Source organism: Schistocerca nitens, chromosome 7 (genome assembly GCF_023898315.1).
Source record: "Schistocerca nitens isolate TAMUIC-IGC-003100 chromosome 7, iqSchNite1.1, whole genome shotgun sequence".
Classification (NCBI taxonomy): domain Eukaryota; kingdom Metazoa; phylum Arthropoda; class Insecta; order Orthoptera; family Acrididae; genus Schistocerca; species Schistocerca nitens.
The window spans coordinates 387,814,919-387,842,716 of NC_064620.1; the positions used below are offsets into that span (position 1 = coordinate 387,814,919).

At 40.9% G+C, this 27,798-nt stretch overlaps 1 protein-coding gene across 1 annotated transcript in view; it reads left to right on the top strand.

Moving 5' to 3' along the window:
- The window catches only part of LOC126195272 (xylulose kinase-like), a 152,492-nt gene that overhangs the window by 60,654 nt on the left and 64,040 nt on the right, over nt 1-27,798 (top strand). Inside the window, exon 5 of the mRNA XM_049933803.1 lies at nt 4,378-4,479. Within this exon, the coding sequence (XP_049789760.1) occupies nt 4,378-4,479 (102 nt within the window). The remainder of the gene's footprint in view (nt 1-4,377; nt 4,480-27,798) is intronic.

The following is a 27,798-nucleotide window of genomic DNA, read 5'->3' on the forward strand; positions in this document are numbered from 1 at the left end:
AGTGCTTCTTTCCAGATAGTAAATGCTGTATGTACCGAGTTCGATCATAACCAATCCAGTGGTTCAGGAGGAGATGACAAACATTCATTTTTATAATATACTAGTTTCTTGCTTGCCTCACACACATATGAGTTAAATATATTTCAGGCAGGCAACTATCTGATTCTACACTGCTTTACATCATGCAACTCCTGTGGCCGTGGCAATATGTACAATTATGTCATATATTGGACACATATGTATCTGATTCTCTGTTGTTTTACACCATATGACTCTGAAGAGGATGGTAAAGCCATGTGCAGTGATCTAGGGTTCTGCAACAGATTGAAAAAAATATTGGCTTATTGCAGTGCGCATTCTCATAACCTGATTGACACACTGAACAGCAAATTGTTCTTCATAATTTTAAAGTACTCCATGTCAACTAAATACAGGAAATAAATTACCAACAGGTTGTTTTGGAACATTCTGGCACACACCAACTCCCTCTCCCACCTGCCTCCTAACACCAGCTTCCTTTCCCACCTGCCAACAACTCCTCTCCACCTTCCATTGCCTCCTTCTCCTCCCATTCTGACCCCCTCTCACAGTCCATCTCCTCCTCTCACCATCTCCTTCCCATCTCCTCCTCCCCCTTCTCTCTTTTTGCCTCCTGCCCCCCATCTCTCTCTATTTCTTTCCCCTCTTTCGCTGTCCATCTCTTTCCCCCTCTCTCACTGTACATCTCTTTCTCCCCTCTCTCTCTGTCCATCTCCTCCTCCCCCTCTCTCTGTGTGTCTGTCTCCTCTTTCCCACACTCTGTCCATTTCCTCCTTGCCCTTAAGATCTCCATAATTAACATGTAAAGGGTCATTATGATTTAGAATAGTTATAAGCATCTCATTTCTAGAAATTGTAGTAAATTTATTACACAATTATTGAATTACTGATCCATTGTATCAACTTACATGGGTGTGAGATTTTGAACTTTTATTGGTGACTCCATGTATATAATGCTCAGTTTTAGTGGTAGTTCATTTTTTAGCAACATCAAATAAATGGAGAAAGCAGATTTATGTCTTAATAGTTTTAAGCTCCGCAGTAAATACATTCAGTTCCTGAATATAACTGACATACACAAATCAAAATGTTCCTGTTTACTAGATGAACCACTTCTACAATTTGATTTCTCAGCTCTTGAAGAGTAGCTGCCACAGATGGGACAAAGATTCTGCCTTTGATGCACACCACAGAAAAAAATTGGAAGGTGTAAGGAATGCAATTTGCACATGAACAGTGGATTGATTCACTTAAATTCCAACATACAAAATTATTTCTCTTGTAGTGTAATTGACATGCTGCTACAAAGAAATAACAGTGCAGCAGTGTCAAAACTTTGAACCTTCCTCTGTTTGTTGACAAACCCAATGTATTTCTTTCTTGTATAGTTTGTCTGTAATAAGCAACTGAATTCTGTCCTTTTGTTTTGAAGCATCTGGTATATTTTTCACAGGCATTTATCTGCAGTGACACTGGAAATTGTTCTGCTAATGTTATGTACATTGTGCTAATTTTATGTATCTCTTCTTCACAAATACAGGGTGGTCCCGAATTCATGGTACAAACTTTAATGGTAGGTGCAGGACATTGTAACAAGGATATATTGTATAGGAATGTATAGTCCCAGGTGACGCGGTGAGGCGTAAACAGGGGAAATAACGGCCGAAAGGAAAACGAAAGATTTTATTGAAATCGTTGTTGACAAGTGTCATGTTTACAGTAAGTGTTCAAAATTGCGTCCACCATGAGCGATACATGCTTGACAGCGTCGGTGCAGCGATTGGCGTACACGTTCAAAGATGCCTGGTATTTCACGCACACCTGCAGCAGCTACAGATATGCGAGCAACGAGATCCTCATCTGAGTCAACTGGAGTCTCATAAACAAGGCTCTTAAGATGTCCCCATAAAAAGTAATCGAGGCAAGAGAAATCAGGAAATCGGGGTGGCCAAGGGACTGGTCCACCACGCCCAATCCATCTAGCACCAAACGTGGCATTCAGGTAATTCCGTACAGCAGTGCTGAAGTGTGCTGGCGCTCCATCGTGCTGAAACCACATGCGGTTACGAATGGCGAGCGGAACATCTTGCAGCAGTTCTGGTAACACTTCTTGCAGAAAAATAAGATAGCTTTCGCCACAGAGTCGCGTGGGTAGTAAGTATGGCCCAATCAAAAAGTCGTTCACAATACCAGCCCACACATTAATACCGAAACGTTGTTGATACGCATGTGGACGCGTTGCATGTGGATTATCTGTTGCCCACACATGGGAATTGTGCGCATTAAAGACACCCTCGCGTGAAAATGTCGCTTCATCTGTAAATAGCACATGACCTACGAAATCCGGCTGCAACGCACATTGCTGCAACAACCACTGGCAGAAGTTCACGCGAAGAGGATAATCTGCCGGATTCAATGCTTGTACTTTTTGAAAATGGAAGGGGTGTAAGCGATTTTCATTTAACACTCTGCATACAGTCTGATGACTCACATGTACGTCACGCGCAACAGTTCTTGTGCTTGACTCGGGTCTATCAGCCACTATGTTCAAGATGCGTTCTTCCAGTCGTGGAGTGCGTACAGCTCTTAATCGACCAGCGTCATGTCTGTTGACGTCGAACGTACCTGTTTCACAAAGTTGACGATGTAACCGTTGAAAAATTCTATGATCCGGCATTCGTCAATTAGGATACTCCGCGCGATACATTCGTAACGCAGCTCTGGCGTTACCATTTGCACGGCCGTACATGTAATGCATGTCTGCTTTTTCTGCATACGTAAAGTCACCCATCGTCTACGGCAGCACAATTGTGAATGGCGCTTGTCCCTACTGCGATACATCATGTTCATCTACTGCCCTCTACCGGCAGTGACACCAACCGATCACTCCATTTCTCTTTCCCCTGTTTACGCCTCACCGCGTCACCTGCGACTATACATTCCTATACAATAAATCCTTGTTACAATGTCCTGTACCTACCATTAAAGTTTGTACCATGAATTCGGGACCACCCTGTATAATAGGACAATTTACATTTCTCTAAAGTTTATGCATATCACTACTTGATAATACACAGTTCTTTTCTATTATTGAAAAAGAAGCAGACAGTCTTTTTTTGAATGACACATGTGTGTGTATTATATTCATCTGACAAATTCATGACAAATTCAGATTTAAATTTAGACAAGAGGAAAATGAAAAGCAGAACTATTAATGCTGACAGTAGCAACTGCTTTACTGATTTTTAGTAATCTGGTACGTTTATTAATATTATTCTCGATTATTCACTTTTAGGGAAATGTATGAATTTGAGCCGGTCACAGCTTCACTTCCTTTTCTTCTTTTCTTTTCTTTCCAAAACCTCTTCATTAATTCATTGTGTTTTTTCTTCATTTAGTCTGTCCATTTTCTCTGTTGTTTCTTTTGTGAAGACTTGTTCAAGTTTCTTGTTTTTGGTTTTACTTCCAAACTTTTCTGTCCTCAGTTTCTTCTTCTGAAATTTTTAGTTGTTGCAGATCATCTTGTTTTTCTTTTATCAAATTGGTCTTTAATTTGCTGTCATTGAGTATTAAAAATATTCTTTGAGAGTCTGTTTTCATCCATCCTACATAGGTGTGTGTCAAATTATAGGCATCTTTTCCTAAATTTGACTGTGATGTCAACTGTGTGATCGTAGAGTTCCTTTGTAGGTCATTTGATCCAGTTTCCATCTTGGAGTACAGTGGAATAGATTTTTCTAAAAAGTTTTTGTTCTTGTTTGTCATGAATTTTTGTCATCCCTCTAATAACTGTAGTTTTGTCACATGTGAGGCTGCTTGTAAAACAACTACCGTATGTTGTAGTGTTGCAGTTTTGCATTACAAAATAATACATCTCTAACATGTACAACTATAGTTAGATGATAGATAATAATTAATGGCTATATTTTTCTTTTCCTTTAATTCTAAATCTAGATCTAAAGAAGGCCTGATTTGGCCGAAACCAGTTATCACCACAAAATAAAGAACATGATGTAGATTGTTTGGTTCATACACCATTAAGCAGTACACTCTATAAAATTTAAAAGAAACTGCAGAACCTGGAGCAGATGAGGCAGGAATGGAACAACTAAAGATGATTCTTAAGATTTTGCAACTAAATGCACCTTCTGTAAGAGAGATTGTGAAATCAGAGATAACAAAACGTCTCACAACTTCATATTCTGCATTGCTTATTATGGACACTTTGACACTAGTTGTAGTTTTTATATTTGCATATGACATCCAGATTTTAATTTTATCTTCAGTTTAATAAAATATGATAAACTAATTCAGATTATTTCTAAAAACTGCTTCCAGAAACTGGCAGAAATTACAGGTTCCAAAGCATATGAACGCTTCACTGGCCCTCAGATTGCAAAAATATTTCAGACCAAGCCTTCGGCATATGAAAATACAGAGGTGAATATAATCTTTTATATAAGTATATCTTAACACTTTGACTGCTTACCAAATGATAGAGACATTAAGTCACTGACAGGCATATACACAAGACTGAAAACTTTATTAGCTATTGGACAAATATTATTTTCAAACTAGACAGATAATATGCACACAAACTCATACTCATATGGCTACATTTTACTAGCTGAATACATATAATTGTGCCTGTTGAAGACTCAACACCTGCACTATTTGGTAAGCTCCTAAATGATTTACATTCTACAAGAACTTTCCATTAACACAATGACAACTAGAATCAGAACACCATAAATGAGTCTCACTGGTGGATTTCTAACATGTGTCAGTTCAAAATATCAAATGTGTTACTCAGTATGTATGTGCCACAGAAGAAATCAGTTATGCAGGCACTTTATACTTTAACAGGTACCAAGGATAGCATACAAATGTTAATTTATCTACAGGAGTGATCATAATCATGAAAACTGGGGAAAATGTTTCTAGGTAATTGTTTAATAAGAATCTGCTTTACTCACATTTGTTATCTTTCTATTGTAGTTCTTATTTTCTATGTGTGTTTTTTGTATTGTTCAAGTCATCATACAAAGAATACAGCCTTTGTTACATTAGTGAGTAATGGGCAGAAAATACTGCCTGTATGTTTGCATATGTGATCTGATTTTTACATATACCATATCAGTTTTGTTTCTGCAAGACATGTGCACCACTCTTTGTTTTGTGGGTTCAGGGGTGAAGGTGGGAAAGGGAGTGGAAGGGGGGGAGGGGTGGGGGGGGGGGGGAGGGATTTTAGGATTTTAAGAATAATTCTTGTACTATCTTCTGTTGGATTGATCAATATCTCTGTGATTGTTTGGAGGGGTGAACAGCGTGGTTGCAGATCTAAGAACTTTTATTTAAACTTAATGAGTCCATTCAGTCACTCTAATTTAGATAATACCTAATCATGAAATTAAATGTTGTTATCTGTGCAAAGAGAGAGTGAAAAGGTAAACAACTTACGTTGAGCAGCAAAAAGTAAAATAAGAAATATTATTTGCAAAATTATTTTCTAACATAAGGAACATTTTGTGAATTTGTAATTTATTCATCTTGTTATGCTCACTTCCCAATCATATGATTTGGACACAGGAGACACATCAAAAACAAAGCTGTAAGATGACTTGGTAATTCCACCTTAAAATGTTTTGAATAGTTATTTTGTTGTAAATTACTAATATCACAGAGTGCAGTGGTTTAATACTGAGATTACATTCAAATAATATTGAATTGTTTTGTCTCATTGTAAACTTGGTCTTGCATTTACATAAATTCAGCTGAAACTGATAGCTTATAAGCCATGCACTTCTTTATTTGCTCAGTAACTATCTCATGACAGAATCTCTCTTTAAATGTAATCTCACAGTAAAAAAATTGAAAGAGTTGTTGATATTTGTTTATGTCTTAGAATTAAAGGCTACAACTGACCGAAAAGCAGACGCATTGCGTTGTCGATGGGCACGCGTGAGAAAAAGAAAACTTGTTATCTTTCAGAGTTATCCTTTGATGAACTAGAGTAAAAGAGTAAATGCTACTTTTCAGCCAGAAGAATTGGGGTTGGGTGGCTAACTGTTCGGAACCAGTTTGTAGGCTAGAAATGCAGCAGGAAGAGGTGGCAGATATATGGGCTGGCATCATTGTAGTGGCTGGTGGTAAGCATCATGTGCTGAAAGCAACATGAGGACATGATATGGGAGGGGGTGACAGGATAGAGGAAGTGGGAACTGTTGTGTGGATGGTGCAGGGACAATGAGTTACTGGAGATTGAGGCTACAAGGATTATAGGACTGGAGGATGTGTTGTAATGATAACTAATGAGTGATATCAGTAGTCTCAGATCTGTTGATAAGCTCATGCTTTTTTATCACTACATGATGGAGTAATAATTTAAATTATTAGTTGGTGGTACTCTTCATTAGCACCTACTTCACCAAAACTAACTATACCATCGTAACCTGTGGAATGAAAACTCCCCCCTGAATAGTAAATTAATGAGAAATATTGTATTATAGAATTTTTACAATTTTGAGTGTATGTAATATGCATAGAGTATCGTCCTTGCTGTTGGTGAGGAGGCTTGTGTGCCTCAGCGATAGAGACAGCCGTACCATAGGTGCAACCACAACGGAGGGGTATCTGTTGAGAGGCCAGACAAATGTGTGGTTCCTGAAGAGGGGCAGCAACCTTTTCAGTAGTTGCAGGGGCAACAGTCTGGATGATTGGCAGATCTGGCCTTGTAACACTAACCAAAACGGCCTTGCTCTGCTGGTACTGCGAACGGCTGAAAGGAAGGAGGAACTAGAGCTGTAATTTTTCCCAAGGGCATGCAGCTTTACTGTATGGTTAAATGATGATGGCGTCCTCTTGGTAAAATATTCCAGAGGTAAAATAGTCCCCCATTTGGATCTCCAAGTAGGGACTAGTCAGGAGGACGCTGTTAACAGGAGAAAGAAAACTGGCATTCTACGGGTCGGAGCGTGGAATGTCAGATCCCTTAATCGGTCAGGTAGGTTAGAAAATTTAAAAAGGGAAATGGATAGGTTAAAGTTAGATATAGTGGGAATTAGTGAAGTTCGGTGACAGGAGGAACACGACTTCTGGTCAGGTGAATACAGGGTTATAAATACAAAATAAAATAGGGGTAATGCAGGAGTTGGTTTAATAATGAATAAGAAAATAGGAATGCGGGTAAGCTACTGCAAATAGCATAGTGAACACATTATTGTGGCCAAGATAGATACGAAGCCCATGCCTACTACAGTAGTACAAGTTTATATGCCAACTAGCTCCACAGATGATGAAGAGATTGATGAAATGTATGATGAGATAAAAGAAATTATTCAGATAGTGAAGGGAGACAAAAATTTAATAGTCATGGGTGACTGGAATTCGATAGTAGGAAAAGGAAGAGAAGGAAACATTGTAGGTGAATATAGAATGGGGGTAAGGAATGAAACAGGAAGCCGCCTGGTAGAATTCTGCACAGAGCATAACTTAATCATAGCTAACACTTGGTTCAAGAATCATAAAAGAAGGTTGTATAGATGGAAGAAGCCTGGAGATACTGAAAGGTTTCAGATAGATTATATAATGGTAAGACAGAGATTTGGGAACCAAGTTTTAAATTGTAAGACGTTTCCAGGGGCAGATGTGGAATCTGACTACAATCTATTGGTTATAAACTGTAGATTAAAACTGAAGAAATTGCAAAAAAGTGGGAATTTAAGGAGATGGGACCTGGATAAACTGAGAGAACCAGGGGTTGTAGAGAGTTTCAGGAAGAGCATTAGGGAATGATTGAGAAGAATGGGGGAAAGAAATACAGTAGAAGAAGAATGGGTAGCTTTGAGAGATGAAATAGTGAAGGCAGCAGAGAATCAAGTAGGTAAAAAGACAAGAGCTAGTAGAAATCCTTGGGTAACAGAAGAGATACTGAATTTAATTGATGAAAGGAAAAAATACAAAAATGCAGTAAATGAAGCAGGCAAAAAGGAATGCAAATGTCTCAAAAATGAGATCGACAGGAAGTGCAAAATGATTAAGCAGGAATGGCTAGAGGACAAATGTGAGGATTTAGAGGCGTATATCACTAGGGGTAAGATAGATACTGCCTACAGAAAAATTAAAGAGATCTTTGGAGAAAACAGAACCGCTTGCAGGAATATCAAGAGCTCAGATGGAAACCCAGTTCTAAGCAAAGAAGGGAAAGCAGAAGGGTGGAAGGAGTATATAGAGGGTCTATACAAGGGTGATGTTCTTGAGGATAATATTATGGAAATGGAAGAGTATGTAGATGAAGATGAAATGGGAGATATGACACTGTGTGAAGAGTTTGACAGAGCACTGAAAGACCTAAGTCGAAACAAGGCTCCGGAGTAGACAACATTCCATTAGAACTACTGATAGCCTTGGGAGAGCCAGCCCTGACAAAACTCTACCATCTGGTGAGCAAGATGTATGAGACAGGCAAAATACCCTCAGACTTCAAGAAGAATATAATAATTCCAATCCCAAAGAAAGCAGGTGTTGACAGATGTGAAAATTACCGAACTATCAGTTTAATAAGCCACGGCTGCAAAATACTAACAAAACGTTTTTACAGACGAATGGAAAAACTGGTAGAATCCGACCTCAGGGAAGATCAGTTTGGATTCCGTAGAAATGTTGGAACACATGAGGCAATACTGACCCTACAACTTATCTTAGAATATAGATAACACTTAGAGAAAGCTTTTGACAATGTTGACTGGAATACTCTCTTTCAAATTCTGAAGGTGGCAGGGATAAAATGCTGGGATCAAAAGGCTGTTTACAATTTTTACAGGGACGAAAAAGCAGTTGTAAGAGTTGAGAGGCATTAGTTGGGAAGGGAGTGAGACAGGGTTGTAGCCTATCCCCGATGGTATTTAATCTGTATATTGAGCAAGCAGTAAAGGAAACAAAAGAAAAATTTCGAGTAGGAATTAAAATTCATGGAGAAGAAATAAAAACTTTGAGGTTCGCCGATGACATTGTAATTCTGTCAGAGACAGAAAAGGACCTGGAAGAGCAGCCGTATGGAATGGACAGTGTCTTGAAAGGAGGATATAAGATAAACATCAACAAAAGCAAAATGAGAATAATGGGATGTTGTCAAACTAAATTGGGTGATGCTGAGGGTATTAGATTAGGAAATGAGATGCTTAAAGTAGTAAATGAATTCTGCTATTTGGGGAGCAAAATAACTGATGATGATTGAAGTAGAGAGAATATAAAATGTAGACTGGCAATGGCAAGGAAAGCAACTGATGATGATCGAAGTAGAGAGGATATAAAATGTAGACTGGCAATGGCAAGGAAAGCATTTCTGAAGAAGAGAAATTTGTTAACATCAAGTCTTTTCTGAAAGTATTGAATGGAGTGTAGCCATGTATGGAAGCAAAATGTGGACGATAAATAGTTTAGACAAAAAGAGAATAGAAGCTTTCAAAATGTGGTGCTACTGAAGAATGCTGAAGATTAGAGGGGTAGATCACATAACTAATGAGGAGGTATCAAATAGAATTGGGGAGAAGAGAGATTTGTGGCACAACCTGACTAGAAGAAGGGATCGGTTGGTAGGACATATTCTGAGGCATCAAGGGATCACCAATTTAGTATTGGAGGGCAGTGCGGAGGGTAAAAATCATAGAGGGAGACCAAGAGATGTATACACTAAACAAATTCAGAAGGATGTAGGTTGGAGTAGGTACTGGGAGATGAAGCAGCTTGCACAGGATAGAGTAGCATGGAGAGCAGCATCATACCAGTCTCTGGACTGAAGACCACAACAACAACAACAACAACAACAACAGAGTATCGTTAGTTAGGCACAGATAAAATATAAAGAGAAAAAACTTAATTGCTCAAGAGGAGTAGATTAACAGTAGTGGGAAAAGATCCAGCTGGATATTTTCCACTTGGGAGAGCATCACAAAAATTTGGAAAACCTGAACGGGGAGATAATTGAAGATAGATGCCAATCATCCTGTAAAAGTCTGCTTACAAAGTTTCAAAAACCAGTATCAAGCTTAAAAACTGGGAATTAAACTGTAACTCCATATGTAACACCCCCATAAGGACTATAAAGATAAGATTAGGTTAACTACAGCACATGCAGATGCAGTTAACAGTCATTCTTCCTGTGCCCCATATGCAAGTGGAATGGCAAGAAACCCTAATATGTGGTACAGTGGAAAGTACCTTCTGCCATGCACATCATGGTGGTTTGCACAACAGAGATGTAAGTTTCATGCACAAGTGCACCATTGAAGTTCACCACATGGAATGCTACACCTTATGTCTCTTTGGGGATGTTGCTTAGGAACACTTAACTATTTGGGGATGTTGCTTAGGAACACTTAATATGTAAATATATGTGCCTGCCAACAAAAAAAGAAAACAATTTCCATTGGTTGCTTTGTCACTAGGTATAATGTTGTATCTAAACCTATCAAGCATATGTTGACAGAATTACAAATTTAAAAGCATTTGTTTTTGGCCATATAGTGTCAAAAAAAATTCTCATATCTTTTTTGTAAGATCTTAGAGATGGCTGATAACTCAATGGTAGGAGTAATAGATGCTCTCTTTAGTCATTCACTAAAAACAAAATGAATTTGCTTTGGTTGACAAGAGGAGGTACAGGAGGAGTCAGAGATGGTAGGAGGTCAAAGGTGATACAGTGGTAATTATTGTGCCAGCTTTAGTCCAGAGACAATAGGTTGACAGACTCAGAAGTAAAGATGGATTGAGAGGAAGAGAAGTGAGGAGTGCAATGACCAGTGCAATTAAGAACTAGAAGGAAGGCAGAAGATGAAAATAAACAAATTAAAAAAAGAAAAAGAAGTAGGGAAAAAGAAAGAAAAGTAAAAATACCAGCAAATTAGAAAAAGGAATGTGTATATTAATGGGAAATATATAAGTGACACACAGGGTGGGGGTGAGGGTTGGGAGTGGGGGTGGGGGTGGGGGTGGGGGTGGGGGTGGGGGTGGGGGTGGGGGTGGGGGAAGGGGGAGGGCAGGGATGGGGAGAGGTTAACAGAGGTTAAACTCAGGAGGAGGGTGATGGGATGTGAGAACTTGTTGTAGACCAAATTCCCATTTCCATATTTCAGGGAAATTTGTGCAGGATGCGGGGACATGGTGCAGCAGACACTCACATCTCTTGAGTAATGCTATAGAGCAGGCTGTTCCAGATATTGCACTGCCCAAGTTGTGGGTACAGGCACAGGATGGGCAGAAGTGGACAAATGCCAGTCTGTCATTCGGCCCATAGCATATGTGATCATAGTCCACAGGCCAGGGTCAGGCAAGCAGGGGTGGTGAATCAGATTGTGCATGCACAGAACACATGCAGTCAGGCCAGCTGGTGGGGTTCATACACCATTTGCACCTATCTGCGAATGTGTACAAGAGCCTTCGCAGGCACCAATCTGAGGGGAAGGATGGGGTGGGGTTGGGGTGTCGGGGTGGGGTTGAGGGGTGGGTGGGTAGTGTTGGCACAGCCTGCTGTAGAATGTGCTAGCAACTGTGTTCTGGGTGTACCCAAGGCAGACAGTTCTTCTGTGTCCATTCATACGCCGAGCCAATGTAGTTGTGGCAATGATCACATGTTAGTTGGTAAACAATGGGTGTAGTTTCACTTGTAGCTTTACCTTTGATGAAAGATCTACTAAGAGTGGGGCTGGATTAAGTGGTAGTGGGTGGGTGCATGGGGCTGGTTTTACAGGAGAATGACTGCAGGGATAGGGATGGTGGCCTGAGAATGCCATATGGTTTTACAAGGACAGTACAGAGGATAGAGGGCAATGGAAGCAGATAGTGGACAGTGTGGGAAGAATGTTATTTATTTATTTTATTTATTTATTTATTGTTCCGTGGGACCACATTTAGGAGAAGTCTCCATGGTCATGGAACGAGTCAATACATGAAATTATAACACGATTGTAGAAACAGAATGAAATGAAATATAAGAAACATATTCAGGCGACAAGTCGTTAGTTTAAATAAAGAAAATCAAGAATGTAACACTGGAATTTGCTTAATTTTTTAGCTCTTCCAGGAGCTCCTCGACAGAATAGAAGGAGTAAGCCATGAGGAAACTCTTCAGTTTAGACTTAAAAGTGTTAGGGCTACTGCTAAGGTTTTTGAGTTCTTGTGGTAGCTTATTGAAAATGGATGCAGCAGAATACTGCACTCCTTTCTGCACAAGAGTCAAGGAAGTGCATTCCACATGCAGATTTGATTTCTGCCTAGTATTAACTGAGTGAAAGCTGCTAACTCTTGGGAATAAGCTAATATTGCTAACAACAAACGACATTAAAGAAAATACATACTGTGAGGGCAATGTCAAAATTCCCAGACTATTGAATAGGGGTCGACAAGAGGTTTTCGAACTTACACCACACATAGCTCGAACAGCCCGTTTTTGAGCCAAAAATACCCTTTTTGAATCAGAAGAATTACCCCAAAAAATAATACCATATGACATTAGCGTATGAAAATATGCGAAGTAGACTACTTTTCGTGTTGAAATGTCACTTATTTCAGATACTGTTCTAATGGTAAATAAAGCGGCATTTAGTTTCTGAACAAGATCCTGAACATGGGCTTTCCACAACAGCTTACTATCTATCCATACGCCTAGGAACTTGAACTGTTCCGTCTCGCTTATAACATGCCCATTCTGTCTGATTAAAATGTCAGTTCTTGTTGAATTGTGAGTTAGAAACTGTAAAAACTGAGTCTTACTGTGATTTAGCATCAAATTATTTTCCACAAGCCACGAACTTATATCATGAACTACATTATTTGATAATCTTTCAATATTACACACAAGATCCCTCACTACCAAGGTGGTGTCATCAGCAAACAGAAATATTTTTGAATCACCTGTGATACTAGAAGGCATATCATTTATATAAATAAGAAACAGCAGTGGCCCCAGCACCGACCCTTGGGGAACGCCCCACTTAACAGTGCCCCATTGGGACTGAACATCATTACCACTCTCAATATTGCGGAGGATTACCTTCTGCTTTCTGTTCTTAAAGTAGGAGGCGAACCAATTGTAAGCTACTCCCCTTACTCCATAATGTTCCAACTTCTGCAGTAATATTTTGTGGTCAACACAGTCAAAAGCCTTCGTTAAATCAAAGAAAACACCTAACGTTCGCAACCTTTTATTTAATCCTTCCAAAACCTCACAGAGAAAAGAGACTATAGCATTTTCAGTTGTTAAGCCATTTCTAAAACCAAACTGTACATTTGACAGCAAATTATGTGAATTTAAATGCTGCAGTAACCTTGTATATACAACCTTCTCGATAACTTTAGCAAACACCGATGGCATAGAAATAGGTCTATAATTGTCAACATTATCCCTGTCTCCCTTTTTATAAAGTGGCTTCACTACCGAGTACTTTAATCGGTCAGGAAACCGACCACTCCTAAAGGAAAAGTTACAGATATGGCTAAGTACTGAGCTAACATACGTGGAACAATACTTCAGTATTCTGCTAGATACCCCGTCATATCCATGAGAGTTCTTGGTCTTTAGTGATTTAATTATTAACTCAATCTCCCTCTTGTCAGTATCATGGAGGAGCATTTCAGGTAACAGTCTCGGAGAGAGGATCTCATTTCAGGTCTTGACTAGAGAAAGCCATGTCCTTGGCGAAGTAATGTGTTTTTTTGTTTTGTTTTGTTTTTCAATAGACACTGTTTTTATTGAAAAGCAAGAGAAAGAGACTGTCCAGAAGATTTGTACAGAAAAAGTTTGTGGGTTAGTTGTGCAAGGGGAAAGCCTGGTTGAGGTTGTTAGTACACATGTTGACAAATCCATTGTTAGAGCAGATACATTTGTCATGGATTCCTAGGCTATAGGAAAGGGAATTTTTGATGTGGAAGGTTGGCAGATATTGCAGTGGAGGTACTGTTGCTTATTGGATGGTTTTATATGGAATGAACTTTGGACGTGAGCTTCAGTGAGTTGGAGGTCAGTGTCAGGGAAGGTTGCTTTAAACATGGAAAAGAATCAGATTAATTAGCGTTGGGAATAGGAGTTAAGCTGCTGCAAGCATAGAAGTAGTTCTTTATCATGATTCTGGGAGGAATGTCTCTTCAAAACAACTGATCAAAAGATTCTCATATGACAGGGACATCCTGGGTCCCATAGTGGTCCCCTTTATTTGTTCGGTGATCTGGTCATCGAAGGTTAATTATTTGTAGGTGAGGATGAAGTTGAGCAGGGTAATAGCAAACAAGGTTTTGAGAGACTGTCAAATGGCTGTTGGAAAAAGTAGTGTTCTAGGACAGAAAAGCCTTGTATATGAGGGCTATTTGTGTGAAATGAGGTTGCAATGATAGCGTCAAGCATTGATTCAAGTGGAAGAGGGGTGGGCGTAGATTTGAGATATTGTGCAGGAAGTGTGATGAGTTGGAGGCTAATGCTGGATTGAGTCCTCCCACTACAAAATTCGCAACACCTTTAGAGTGTTTCCTAAAAATAAGGAATACATACTAAGGTGATTGATATCTACCCAATAACATGCAATATAACTGTCTGGAATTTATGATAACTTCTTGTAATCTCATATAAATATAGCTAACTGTAATAATGTACAATTAATATATTAGAAAAAATAGTACAAATAAATAGTGACATCATAGAAAAAGTTAATGAGATGTTTTACTTGGAGTAGTTGAAGACAATGGCTGGGTAGACAGCAAAATAAACAGACAGAAGAGTAAAAATAGGCTTCTGGCTGAAAAAAACCAGAAGGAACACTTACACTTTGTGACAGAGGAATAATTAATAACAGGCTATGTTCTCCATTTACTTCCCCCTCACCCCTTCCCCCATCCAATTCCTTCTGTGTCAATGTAATTGCTAATCTATGAAAGCAGTTATGTTAATAGTCAATATGTACTATGCTACCAAGGATAGATGTGTATATGTGTTGCTCCATTGTGTCTTGCAGAATGAAAATATCACCCACTAAATGCCATAAAAACATTCCCCAGACCATAATGCTCCTTCCTCCATGCTAGACCCATCCAACAGTTGTTAATGGCCATCTTTCTGATGAAGCATAAAATGTAATTCATCTGAACAGGCTACCAGTTACAACTCAGTGCATGTCTGGTTGCACTACTGGCAGGCAAATTACAGTGTTCATCGCCAATCAACAGCAGTCAACATGAATGCATGAACCATGTGCCTGCTGTGGAGGCCCATATGCAGTAACTTTCACTGAACAGTCATTGTGGAGACACTGTTGGTAGCCACTTAGTTCATCTGGTCAGTCACTTGTTCAAATTTGCACATCTATTTGCCCATATTCATCACATGTATAATCTATGGTCTGTGGTGCACCACAGTGGCTCGATGCAGGTTTTGAATAGTGCCATTTTTCCTTGCACAGTATACATGGCCGAATGTGAACAGTTTACAAAATTAGGCATTTCAGAAATGTTTTCACCCTTGGCCTGAAAGCCCAGGATAATTCACTTTTGGATGTCAGGTAAATCGCTCCATCTCCACATCATGATAACAATTGCACTGTTTTACATGTCACATCACATGCTTTATATACCTTCAACTCCTAGTGCTGCCAGCAGTCATCTGTGAGTGGTTATTGCATGTTGATGTCAGACTAGGTGAGGGTCACATTAATGTGATATGACCATGTATATCTGTCTCATAATAGAGACAAACCATACTTTTTTTAAAGTGCAGCTTTAAGTTGAGTAATCTTGTAAGCACTGTTTTGTGATAAGGTTTTTCGAAATAAACACAGCCACTTAAAAGTCATTTTTCCTCTAGTTACGTAGTGTTTTAGATGTTAAACACAACACACTGGTTGTATTAGATTTTCCAGTTCACAGTTCCTTCTGAAAGAGTGAATGGCTGTCAGGTCAGGATGTGCTTTATTCTGTAGACTTCACTTTCCAGTTTCTCCTGAGACAGCTTCCTGATTTATAAACTTGTGGTACATCTGTCATTGTTTTGTGTCAACAATTGTTACATATTTCTGCAGACTTAGATGTATGAAATGTTTATTTTTTGGAAGAAATGAGTCCCCATGAATATACATTTGTAGATGTCCAAATCCATAAGTTCCACGGAGATACATACCATTTTTTGATGTTGGCTTTTTGTCTTTAGTTGCAAGTCTAAGGCTTCTTTCGATGTCTGATGTTATTTTACTGTTGTGTTACCAAAGAATGATTATAGAAACTTTGTGTGATGTTTGTTTATTTTTTTTTCATTTGCACCACTCTTTCTCTCTCTCTCTCTATCTCTATCTCTATCTCTCATCTACCTACGTATCTCTCTCTTTGGTGAAAAATTTCAAGACACATGACATCACAGTTACCACCATAAAATTATTTCAGATGAAAACACCATAAAATTATTTCAGATGAAAATGCCAGTCCAATACGAAAGGCACACATTGTGTATTGACCTCTTTTAAGTGCTGACTGCCACTCACTTCCCCCTACACCTGCCACCCCTCCATCCCCCCTTCCATCTCCCATTAGCCAGAGGCAGTTTCTTTAGAAATGTGTTGTCACTGCTATGGCATCAACCAAGCCATATTCTGACCTTCCCCACCCTTTATTAATGTTTGGAGTAAGTTAGTAATTTGGGCAGCTGGTCACATTTTCACAGCACTTGCCACACTGAGATAGTGACACACTGTAGCGAGTGACAGGGACAGTCGAATTTAAATAACCAGTTCTGTTAATAATGAAAAATACTGATCTTTTTTGTTGCTCTTCTTTATTGTGTGTTGATGGTTCATTTGCATTCTGTGGTTTATCTTTCTGTAATCATCTAGAGGATGATCAGGTTACTGTTCCAATAATAACGTGAAATCTGGTGGACTTTCTGCAGAATTACACATATATTTTTACTCATTTCACTTTCCAATACGAATCAATAGAATACACATAACTTGTTCTCCATCCTCCAACTTCAAACTTGTACAAGCAACTGCACAAAAGAACAGAGATTGACCTCTAACAACTTGTAGCAAAGGAATGATTACCATGTATCGATCTATTTATATGCAAAACAATCTTTAGGACAAACATTTCATGAATGAAATACAATTATTTGTCAATCTTTTTTGAGAAGTCCATAATAGTCATTGTACTTACATTAAGTATTTATAAACATTGGCATTTAAAGGTTTTCGCATAGCTATGCAGTAGTGGATTTTTGGTTTTTATGTCTTTGGTGTGATTTCATTCACTTCATATGATCCAAGGTCAGTTAGTACATTTATCTCACCATAAACAGTTTTATTAAAATAGACCCCCCCTCCCCCCCCCCCCCCCAAAAAAATGAAAATATAAGATACACACAACAAAAAAAGTTTTAGATCACCTCGGTTCTGAGAGTTCTGGAACCTGTACAGAAATTGGAATAGAGATCAACATAAACATCATTTGCTCTTCATGCAGCCTATTGTGCACAGTTTGAGTCATGATACGACGTCCTGTAGCTGCACGAAAAGCATTACTCAACCTGGTGGCTTTGCTGTCAGGGTTCTTCTGAGCCATAATCTGTAGGTAGCGGTCATCCACTGCAGTAGTAGCCCTTGGGTGGCCTGAGCAAGGCATGTCATCGACAGTTCCTGTCTTTCTGTATCTCCTCCATGTCCGAACAACATCCCTTTGGCTCACTCAGAGACACCTGGACACTACCTTTGTTGAGAGCCCTTTCTGGCACAAAGTAACAATGCAGATGCAATCAAATTGCAGCACTGATGGTCTAGGTATGGTTGAACTACAGACAACACAAGCCATGTACTTTCTTCCTGGTGGGATGATGGGAACTGATTAGCTGTTGGACTCCCTCCGCCTAATAGGCACTGCTCATGCATGGTTGTTTACATCTTTGGGCGGGTTTAGTGACATCTCTGAACAGTCAAAGAGACTGTGTCTGTGATACAATATCCACAGTCAGCGTCTATCTCCAGGAGTTCAGGAACCAGGGTGATGCAAAACTTTTTTTGATGGGCATATGAGAAAAATTTTGATACAACACGATAACACTGGTTATGCCAACAAGTTTTGGAGTATAACAAATCAGTATTCAACGGTTCTTCATTACATGATATACAGCATTTTGACTCCTTTTGCATCACCACTTCATTCAAATGAGATCAAGAACATAATTGTATTTGCTAAGTTATTTCCTCACAAATTTTCAAAAACAATTTCGAAGCCTGCCCTTTTACCTATCCTGTCACTCTCCAATTATTACCAAATATCATGTAACATATACAGGAAAAACAAAAGGAAGGTACACATAATAGTGATTTTATCATATTAGTATGACAGTAGAATTTGTATTTCATGAGAATGTCTGTATACCAGTATTTACAAATCTGTCTTTAAAAGGCGAAATGTCAACTCCTTTTTCTCAGAACACCAATGAAATATTTTTGTAAGATTTTACTAGGTCTTGCTTGTAAATTTACCTTTCGTACAGAATACTGAGCCATTTGCATATAAAAATATGCTATAACAAAACTTGTTTCTTCATCTATTTTGCAAGGCTTTTTTTTTTTTTTTTTTTTTTTTACTTTTTTTATGCCTGACATGGCAGGTGCTATAAGTGCAGAATTGTTGTCCCACTTCATCCATGGAAGTTGTGGTGACAGGAAATAGGATAAAACCTTGAATAGAAAAGAGTAAGAAAAAAAGAGAAATCGAAGAGCTCAGTGGGAACAGAACCTGGCTAGGAAAGAGTTAGAGTAGAGTGCACCAGAGATTAAGAATGGATACACCCTGCTAGGGAAGGCACCACTCACCACGTGGTGTGCCTACCAAAGTCAGCTGACCCCCTACATATTCCATGCACAAGTGAATCAGTTTTATCACTTATTTTGTCCATTAGTCTCTGATTGTTAAAAATATTTTGCATTCATTAGTTTTCATATCACAGAATAGAATGTACAGTAGCATATGAAAAATTGCTTTTCAAGTCTTTCAAATTATGTTGCAAGATGAGACAACTAGCTCATTCTCACATGTTTTCTTAAAAACGGAGGTATTTATTACTTATGTAAAAAAGATCTTGGCCATAAATTATGCCAAAAATGTTACCAACACTGAAATCTACGTTAAAATTAACATGGAAATGACTTTACTAGGTGTTAATACTTTATAGTCAGCAACAAGATATTTAGTACATGTAAGTTATTTCCTGCCAATGTGAACTCTTTCTCATGCCCATGCTGTGGAATCATACAGTTGTTAAATAAAATTTAGATATTTTCAGCAAATCAGACTGAGCTCAAGCTTTCATAAACATCAATCATATAATCAAAGACTAGTGTTCAACATCACTTTTCCTAACTTCCTTTTATTCATTTCTCAATATTTTCTACAGCATACTATCATAAATGCAGTAGAGAGGATATAAAATGTAGACTGGCAATGGCAAGGAAAGCGTTTCTGAAGAAGAGAAATTTGTTAACATTGAGTATAGATTTAAGTGTCAGGAAGTCGTTTCTGAAAGTATTTGTATGGAGTGTAGCCATGTATGGAAGTGAAACATGGACAATAAATAGTTTGGACAAGAAGAGAATAGAAGCTTTCGAAATGTGGTGCTACAGAAGAGTGTTGAAGATTTGGTGGGTAGATCACGTAACTAATGAGAAGGTATTGAATAGGATTGGGGAGAAGAGGAGTTTGTGGCACAACTTGACCAGAAGAAGGGATCGGTTGGTAGGACATGTTCTGAGGCATCAAGGGATCACCAATTTAGTATTGGAGGGCAGCGTGGAGGGTAAAAATCGTTGGGGGAGACCAAGACGTGAATACACTAAGCAGATTCAGAAGGATGTAGGTTGCAGTAGGTACTGGGAGATGAAGAAGCTTGCACAGGATAGATTAGCATGAAGAGCTGCATCAAACCAGTCTCAGGACTGAAGACCACAACAACAACAACACTATCATAAACAAAAGTACAATGCATTTCAAGACAGAGCACCAATAAGTCCCTAATATTTCATTTCCCTAACATCATTATAAACTTCTTAAACTTCACATATTCATTATAGTTCACAATACAATAAATCTTCATTTCTCGCACCACTTCACCTCAACATAAATATTATCAACATTACAAGATATTTCACAACACCACACAGTATCATTAATATACCTCAAATAGAAAAATTGTTCTGCATTGTAGTTCCTGTATTCTATCCATAATAGTACAACATGTATTATAAACCAAGAAAAATATGTTAATAATTAACTTCACATAGGTCTAAAAAAATACTCTCCATTATGCCTTTCCCTCACAAAGACACCACAATAATAACTGAACTGACATAGCTTGTAAACTGCTTACTTTTTCATTTTCCATACACATTTTTATTCACTAAAGCACTAGATGTTTTGGTATTGCTAACAGTGGCTGGCTATAGTAATATTTTACGAGAGATGGAAAGTTGCTACTCACCATATAGCGGAGATGCTAAGCCGCGATAGGCACAATAAAAAGATTTACACAGTCATAGCTTTGGGCCATTAAGGCCTTTGTCAGCAGTAGACACACACACACACACACACACACACACACGCAAGCGCAACTTGCCCACACATGTGCAGTGTCAGAGAGCTGAAACTACCCTGCGAGCAGCAGCACCAGTGCATGATGGGAGTTGCGACTGGTTGGGGGTAAGGAGGAGGCTGGGGCGGGGAGGGGGAGGGATAGTATGGTGGGAGTGGTGGACAGTGAAGTGTTGCAGTTTAGACGGAGGGTAGGAGAGAAGGTGCAGGGTGGGGGGGGGGGGAGGAGGAGGTAAGTGCGAAAAGGAGAAAAATAAAAATAAAAGAAATTAAAAGACTGCGTGTGTGGCGGTGAAATGATGGCTGTGTAGTGCTGGAATGGGAACAGGGAGGGAACTGGACGGTTGAGGACAGTGACTAATGAAGGTTGAGGCCAGGAGGGTTACGGGAACATAGGGTATTGCAGGGAAAGTTCCCACCTGTGCAATTTACCAAAGCTGGTGTTGGTTTGAAGGATCCATATGGCACAGGCTGTGAAGCATTGAGATGAGGGGTATCATGTTTGGCAGCATGTTCAGCTACAGGGTGGTCCACTTGTTTTTTGGCCACAGTTTGAAGTTGGCCATTCACGTGGACAGACAGCTTATTGGTTGTCATGCCTACATAGAATGCAGCACAGTGGTTGCAGCTTAGCTTGTAGATCACATGACTGGTTTCACAGATAGCCCTGCCTTTGATGTGATAGGTAATATTAGTGACCGGACTGGAATTGGAGTAGGTGGTGGTAGGAGGATGTATGGGACAGGTCTTGCATCTAGGTCTATTACAGGGGTAATAGACATTAGGTAAGGGATTGGGAGCATGGGTTGTGTAAGGATGGACGAGTATATTGTGTAGGTTCGGTGGATGGCGGAATATCATGGTAGGAGGGGTGGGGAGGATAGTGGGTAGGACATTTCCCATTTCAGGGCACAACGAGAGGTAATTGAAACCTTGGCAGAGAATGTAATTCAGATGCTCCAGCCCCAGATGGTACTGAGTTATGAGGGGAATGCTCCTCTGTGGCCAGACTGTGGGACTTTGGGAGGTGGTGGGAGACTGGAAAGATAAGGCATGGGAGATTTGTTTTTGTACAAGGATGGGAGGAAATTATGGTCAGTGAAGGCTTCAGTGAGATCATCGGTATATTTAGAGAGGGACTGCTGATCACTGCAGATGTGAGGACCATGGGTGGCTAGGCTGTACGGAAGGGACTTATTGGTACGAAATGGATTGTCACTCCCATCATGCACTGGTGCTGCTGCTCTCAGTGTAGTTTCAGCTCTCTGAGACTGCAGATGTGTGTGCAAGTTGCGCTTGTGTCAGTGTGTGTGTGTGTGTGTGTGTATGTGTGTGTGTGTGTGTGTGTCTACTGCTGACAAAGGCCTTAATGGCCGAAAGCTATGATTGTGTGCATCTTTTTATTGTGCCTATCATGGCTCAGCATCTCTGCTATATGGTGAGTAGCAACTTTCCTTCTATCATGTTGTTACATTCCATCCTGGATTTTCCATTGTTTGATATAGTAATATTTTCTCAGTCTGAATCATTTAAGTAAAAAATTTTAATTTTCTTTTTATTAATGCATATAAGCTCATTTGATATTACTAATGTGTTGGTGAACTTATCTTCAATTAATTCCATTACACTGAGACAGTAGAAGACAAATACATAGTATAATGTAGTTATAAAAAGATGAATATTTAAGTAACAGACAAATGTTGCAGCATGGAAATTCAAACTGATGAAGCACTATTCACAAGCAAAAACAATAAATCAGACAGTCTATTTTGACATAGTAAAAAATTTTCCATATCTCAATTAGCAGTGACCTCATCTCTATTTATTATTTTACTGTACAATGCAGTCTGCCTACAATGTTTGGTTTCAACTTTGCTTTTATGTAATTCTCTACGTAGTATAGTTGGTAATTATTTTTCTTTATATGTAATAGCTCTGTTAAATTATTATTCCACATGGTTCTGTATTTTCATTTTTGTAAAACTCAGCTAAAATTTTACTTTCACTCTTCTCTTAGACTCCTCTAGTAACTATGTTTTTCAGCTACATGATACTTAGCAATAATATTTCACATGATTTGCTGAATGCAAATTACTATCATGTGTAATACAAAGTCTCTAGTCTACTGCTTCCTCATCATAGTTCTCCACAATACATTGACATAATCATCATTATTGTAATTATCCTTATGATAGAACCATAAGACATTTTCATTAATTCTCACTTCTCACAAAATATTCTCATCTTACAATTCACAATTAAATGTCACCATTAACAATAAACTCACCTTACAGAAACATCATGACAGTAGCATAATACTCATTTGCTCATTACCATGTTATAGATTCCAAATTCAGCTTTATGACATTCAACATTCTATATATCACAAAGAAAATTATGTTAAGAACTGAATAAATGCTCAGGAGTTGTTTGAGTCTTGCAGTTAAGGCTTACTCTAAACATTGACAAATAACACTGTAAAAAAACTAATTACTTCTTATGAAAGAAAATAACAAAATACAAATCATGACTTATTTACAACTAGTAGGAAAGTAACACAGCACAAGCAAAAATAGTAAGTTAGCACATTTAAATCATTTGCTCAAAAATGTTTGAACAACTGTAACTGTATATTTATTTACATATGGCACAAAACATTTTGTTCCTGCAACCTTTTTTTCTATGGAACAGATACATTTAGCTTTTTTACTTTTCTTTCTCTTTTTGCTGCAACTATGTTGCTTTCCAGACTGGAAATTGTTATCATTTACCCTAGTGTGTTCCTTCTGATGTGTCGGCAGCTGGGCCAACACCTTGTAAATAGAGGTGGCTTAAAAGGCACGCGAGACTAACGCAGACGGGCGTGAAGTACTGGAACAGGATACGTAATTAATGCTATGAAGAAAAGTACGTAGCTGGTATAATACTTATCTTTAATAACTCATTGTGGTACATCGCACAAAGGAGACTTTAATTACAATCACTGTAAGGCTATTCTGTCTCTCGGCTAATGAGAGAGAAAGGCTTCGTACGTCTAGTCGCTAGCTCTGTCGTCCGTACAACTGGGCTGAGTTCGAGTCAGTCTCTCGAGACCTGCCTTGTGGTGGCGCTAGGTTTGCGATCACACAGTGGCGACACGCGGGTCCGACATGTACTACAGGACCGCGGCCGATTTAAGCTACCACCTAGGACATGTGGTGTCTGGCTGTGACACCACATTCCTCCCCCGCAAATCGGCGAACGGTCGTGAGATAAGGCTTCCGCCCGCCGTGGGGAGGACCCCATGTTGACGTATGCGATGAGGTGGGGAGCCTAACAACAGGCGAGGCTGTGCCACCCGCACCCGGCCATTCGGTCCGAGGGGAGCTAGGAAACGCCTGAAAACCTAGTCCAGGGTGCACGTCAACATGCGGTGTATGCGCCCGTAAAGAGACAGGAGGGGCCGAAGGGTCGACCTCCATGTGGTCGGAGAATCCGATGCGCGATGACGACACCTGGTCCGGAGCGGGCAAGAGTGCCATGGCGGAGGACAGCTGGTCACGGGAAGCGATCGGCGGCGCGTGACCCAGGGAGGCGCGTGGCGGCTGCAGCGAAGCGTCCACTGCGGGCGGCGCCGGAGGCGGCTGCGGCGGCTGCGGCGGCTGCGGCGGCTGCGGCGGCTGCGGCGGCTGCGGCGGCTGCGGCGGCTGCGGCGGCGCGACGCCATGAGGCAAAATGGAAGGCAGCGTCGGTAACACCTGGGGATGAGGCGAGCCAGGAGATGGGTCCCCAGGGTGCTGACCTGACGGCTCCGTCGCTGAAAGCAGACGGGGAGCGGCAGAACCCGGGCGACGACAGAGGCGCAGCTGATTGAGATGCCGACGCACCTCACCAGAGGCCCCCAAAACCAAATACATCGCGCAGCCGAGGCAGCGAAGAATGCGCCCTGCGAGCCAACGCCGTGAACCGCGATAGGTGCGATAATAGACAACGTCGCCAGGAGCAAAAGCAGGAGTCTGGCGCAGCACAGGAACCTGATGTGGCGGATGCAGCAAAGACATCAAGGTTCGATGAGAACGACCATGGAGCAACTCAGCCGGCGAGCGACCATCGCGGGGCTGAGAGCGATACGAGGACAAAAAGAGCAATAATGCGTCCTCCCGAGAATGCGACTCTTTCAATTTCAACATCTGTGACTTGAAAGTCCGGACCAATCGTTCCGCGGCACCGTTTGACTGAGGCGAAAACGGCGCGGACGTCAGATGTTGAATACCATTGGCCTTGCAGAAGGACTGAAATTCTGCGGACATGAATTGTGGGCCATTGTCGGAAACAATAGTCTGCGGAAGACCTTCAATGCAAAAGATAGCAGACAAGGCTTGGATTGCGGCAGAAGACGTCGTGGAAGACATCCGGACAACAAAAGGAAAATTACTGAAAGCATCGACCACAACCAACCAACGAGCATTCCAGAATGGACCAGCAAAATCGATGTGCAAGCGTTGCCAAGGGGAAGTGGCTTTCGGCCATGCAAAGAATTTCCGCGGCGGTGCGGATTGTTGTTCGGCACACACCACGCAAGAGGAGCACATATTCGTAATCGCAGCATCGATTCCGAACCAAGTACAGTGCTGACGAGCAAGTTGTTTCGTACGCACTATACCCCAATGTCCGTGGTGAAGAAGCCGTAAGACAGAGGACTGTAACGAACGTGGGACCACGACTCGGGACTGATCATTATCAGAACGCAACAACAAAACACCACGTCGTACAAAAAGTCTCTCCTTGTGAGCAAAAAATCGGCGAACCAGCGGATCCTCGATCCGTGACTTGGACAAGGGCCATTGCGTAGCAACAAAACGCAAAACGGGAGCAAGGACAGGGTCAGCAGCCGTGGCTGTAGCGACACGATGAAAATCAATCGGAAACGATGCGACCACGTCATCGGTTTCCGCATCAATGAACATGCAAGCAAGTTCGGAAGAATCGAACGCTTTATCCTCAGCAACAGGCAAACGGGACAACGCATCAGCGTTTCCGTGCTTAGCAGTGGACCGATACAAGATATCGTAGCGGTACTGCGAGAGGAAAAGAGACCAGCGAATGAATTTCTGCGCCGTACGCGGAGGTACCGGCTTGTTCGGATGAAAAAGCGATGTCAAAGGTTTGTGGTCCGTGATGATGGTGAAGTGACGACCATACAAGAAATCGTGAAACTTAGTAACACCAAACACGAGAGCTAAAGCCTCTTTCTCTATCTGTGAATAATTTCTTTGCGCAGATGAGAGCAATTTTGATGCAAAGGCAATAGGGCGATCATGCGATCCATCTTTGTGCGCAAGCACAGCCCCGATCCCGAAATCCGATGCATCTACCATCAACAAAAGGGGTTTCTGGGGATAGAACGGCGTAAGGCAAGTATTTGAAAGTAACGCCGATTTCAACTGGCGAAAGGCGCGTTCGCATTCCGGCGTCCAGACGAACGGAACACCTTTACGGCGTAAGCGATGAAGCGGAGCTGAAATGGAAGAAGCATTGCGCAGAAATTTATGATAATAATTTATTTTACCCAGCACACTCTGTAGTTGCATCAAGTTCTGTGGCGACGGCAAGGCCTGTATGGCACGGAGGTGCTCCGGACTCGGATGGATGCCCTGGGCATTTATGACATGTCCCAGGTACGGCAAGTCACGAGCAAAAAACACACATTTGTCCTTCCTCAAGCGAAGACCATTTTGTCGCAAGACCTGAAATAATGTTCGGAGATTTTGCAAATGTTCGGCTTCTGTCTTTCCGGAGATCACAATATCGTCCAGATAGTTCGCAGCAGTAGGGACCGACGCACAAACAGTTTGTAAATATTGCTGAAACAATGCAGGTGCGGACGCACACCCGAATGGCAGTCTTTTGAAGCGATACAAACCAAGATGCATGTTTACCACCAAGACGCGCTGGGATTCTTCGTCCACAGGTATTTGCAAGTACGCATCTGCTAGGTCCAACTTTGAAAAATATTTTCCCGGGCACAGTTTGTCAAAAAGATCTTCCGGGCGGGGCAAAGGAAAAGTTGCAGTCACAAGTTGTGGATTCACAGTTGCCTTGAAGTCCACACAAAGTCTCAATTTTCCGGAAGGTTTTGGCAAAATTACTAAGGGTGAGGCCCAGAGAGAAGCCTGCACACGTTCAATGACACCTTGAAATTCTAAATCGGTTAATGTTCTTGCGACCTCATCATGCAATGCGTGGGGAACATTGCGCGCACTGAAAAATTTCGGTTGCGCGTTGGCTTTGAGTTCCAAATGTGCTTCATAGTTCTTAGCGCAACCAAGGCCCGGTGCAAAAATGTCCGCAAATTCTTCACATAGACTAGAAACACTGGCGGAAGGCACAGTCTGAATCACTGAGAGGACCTGATTTACTATAGACAAATTAAACAACTGAAATAAATCTAAACCAAACAAGTTCACTGCAGTAGAAGAACGAAGAACGTAAAATGACACAAGTTTTGTGTGTCCCTTGTATGTTGCAAGAAGGCTGCACTGTCCTAACACTGGTATTTTCTGGCCTGAGTAACTATTGAGCTGAACATTTGCGGCACGCAACGGAGGTTTGCCCAGTTGGTTGTACGTGTCGTGATTGAGCAATGAAACTGCAGCTCCGGTATCGAGCTGGAATGGTATCACTGTGCCTGCAAAGTCTAAGTCTACAAAAAGTTTATTGTCCTGCTGACGACAAAAGCGACTGTTTTGTGCAACTGGAACAGACACTGGGACAGAATCACGTGCGACGTGACGGGACTTCCGTCGACGTCGACGCACACTTTTTGTGGAATGAACACTGTCACTGGACGGGGTGGAATGAACGACATGAACATCCATGGGCGAAGGTGCACGAGCCTGAGTTTCCTTGGTTCGATTCCGGCGCGAAGCAAAGGGCCTGGAATTGGTGTGAGTGTCTGATCTGAGCTTTTTCTGGCAAACACTTTGGACATGTCCTTTCTTATGACAGTAAAAGCAAATAGCTTGGCGTGACGGGCAATTTTCACGCGAATGTCTAGTTGCACACCGCGGTCATGATTGCACTGCATTAGCTTGCTTACACGGCGCACGTGTTTGCGAGCTAGGCTGCCGCTGCGCTGACGGGCGCGAGGGCCGCTGAGCGTCA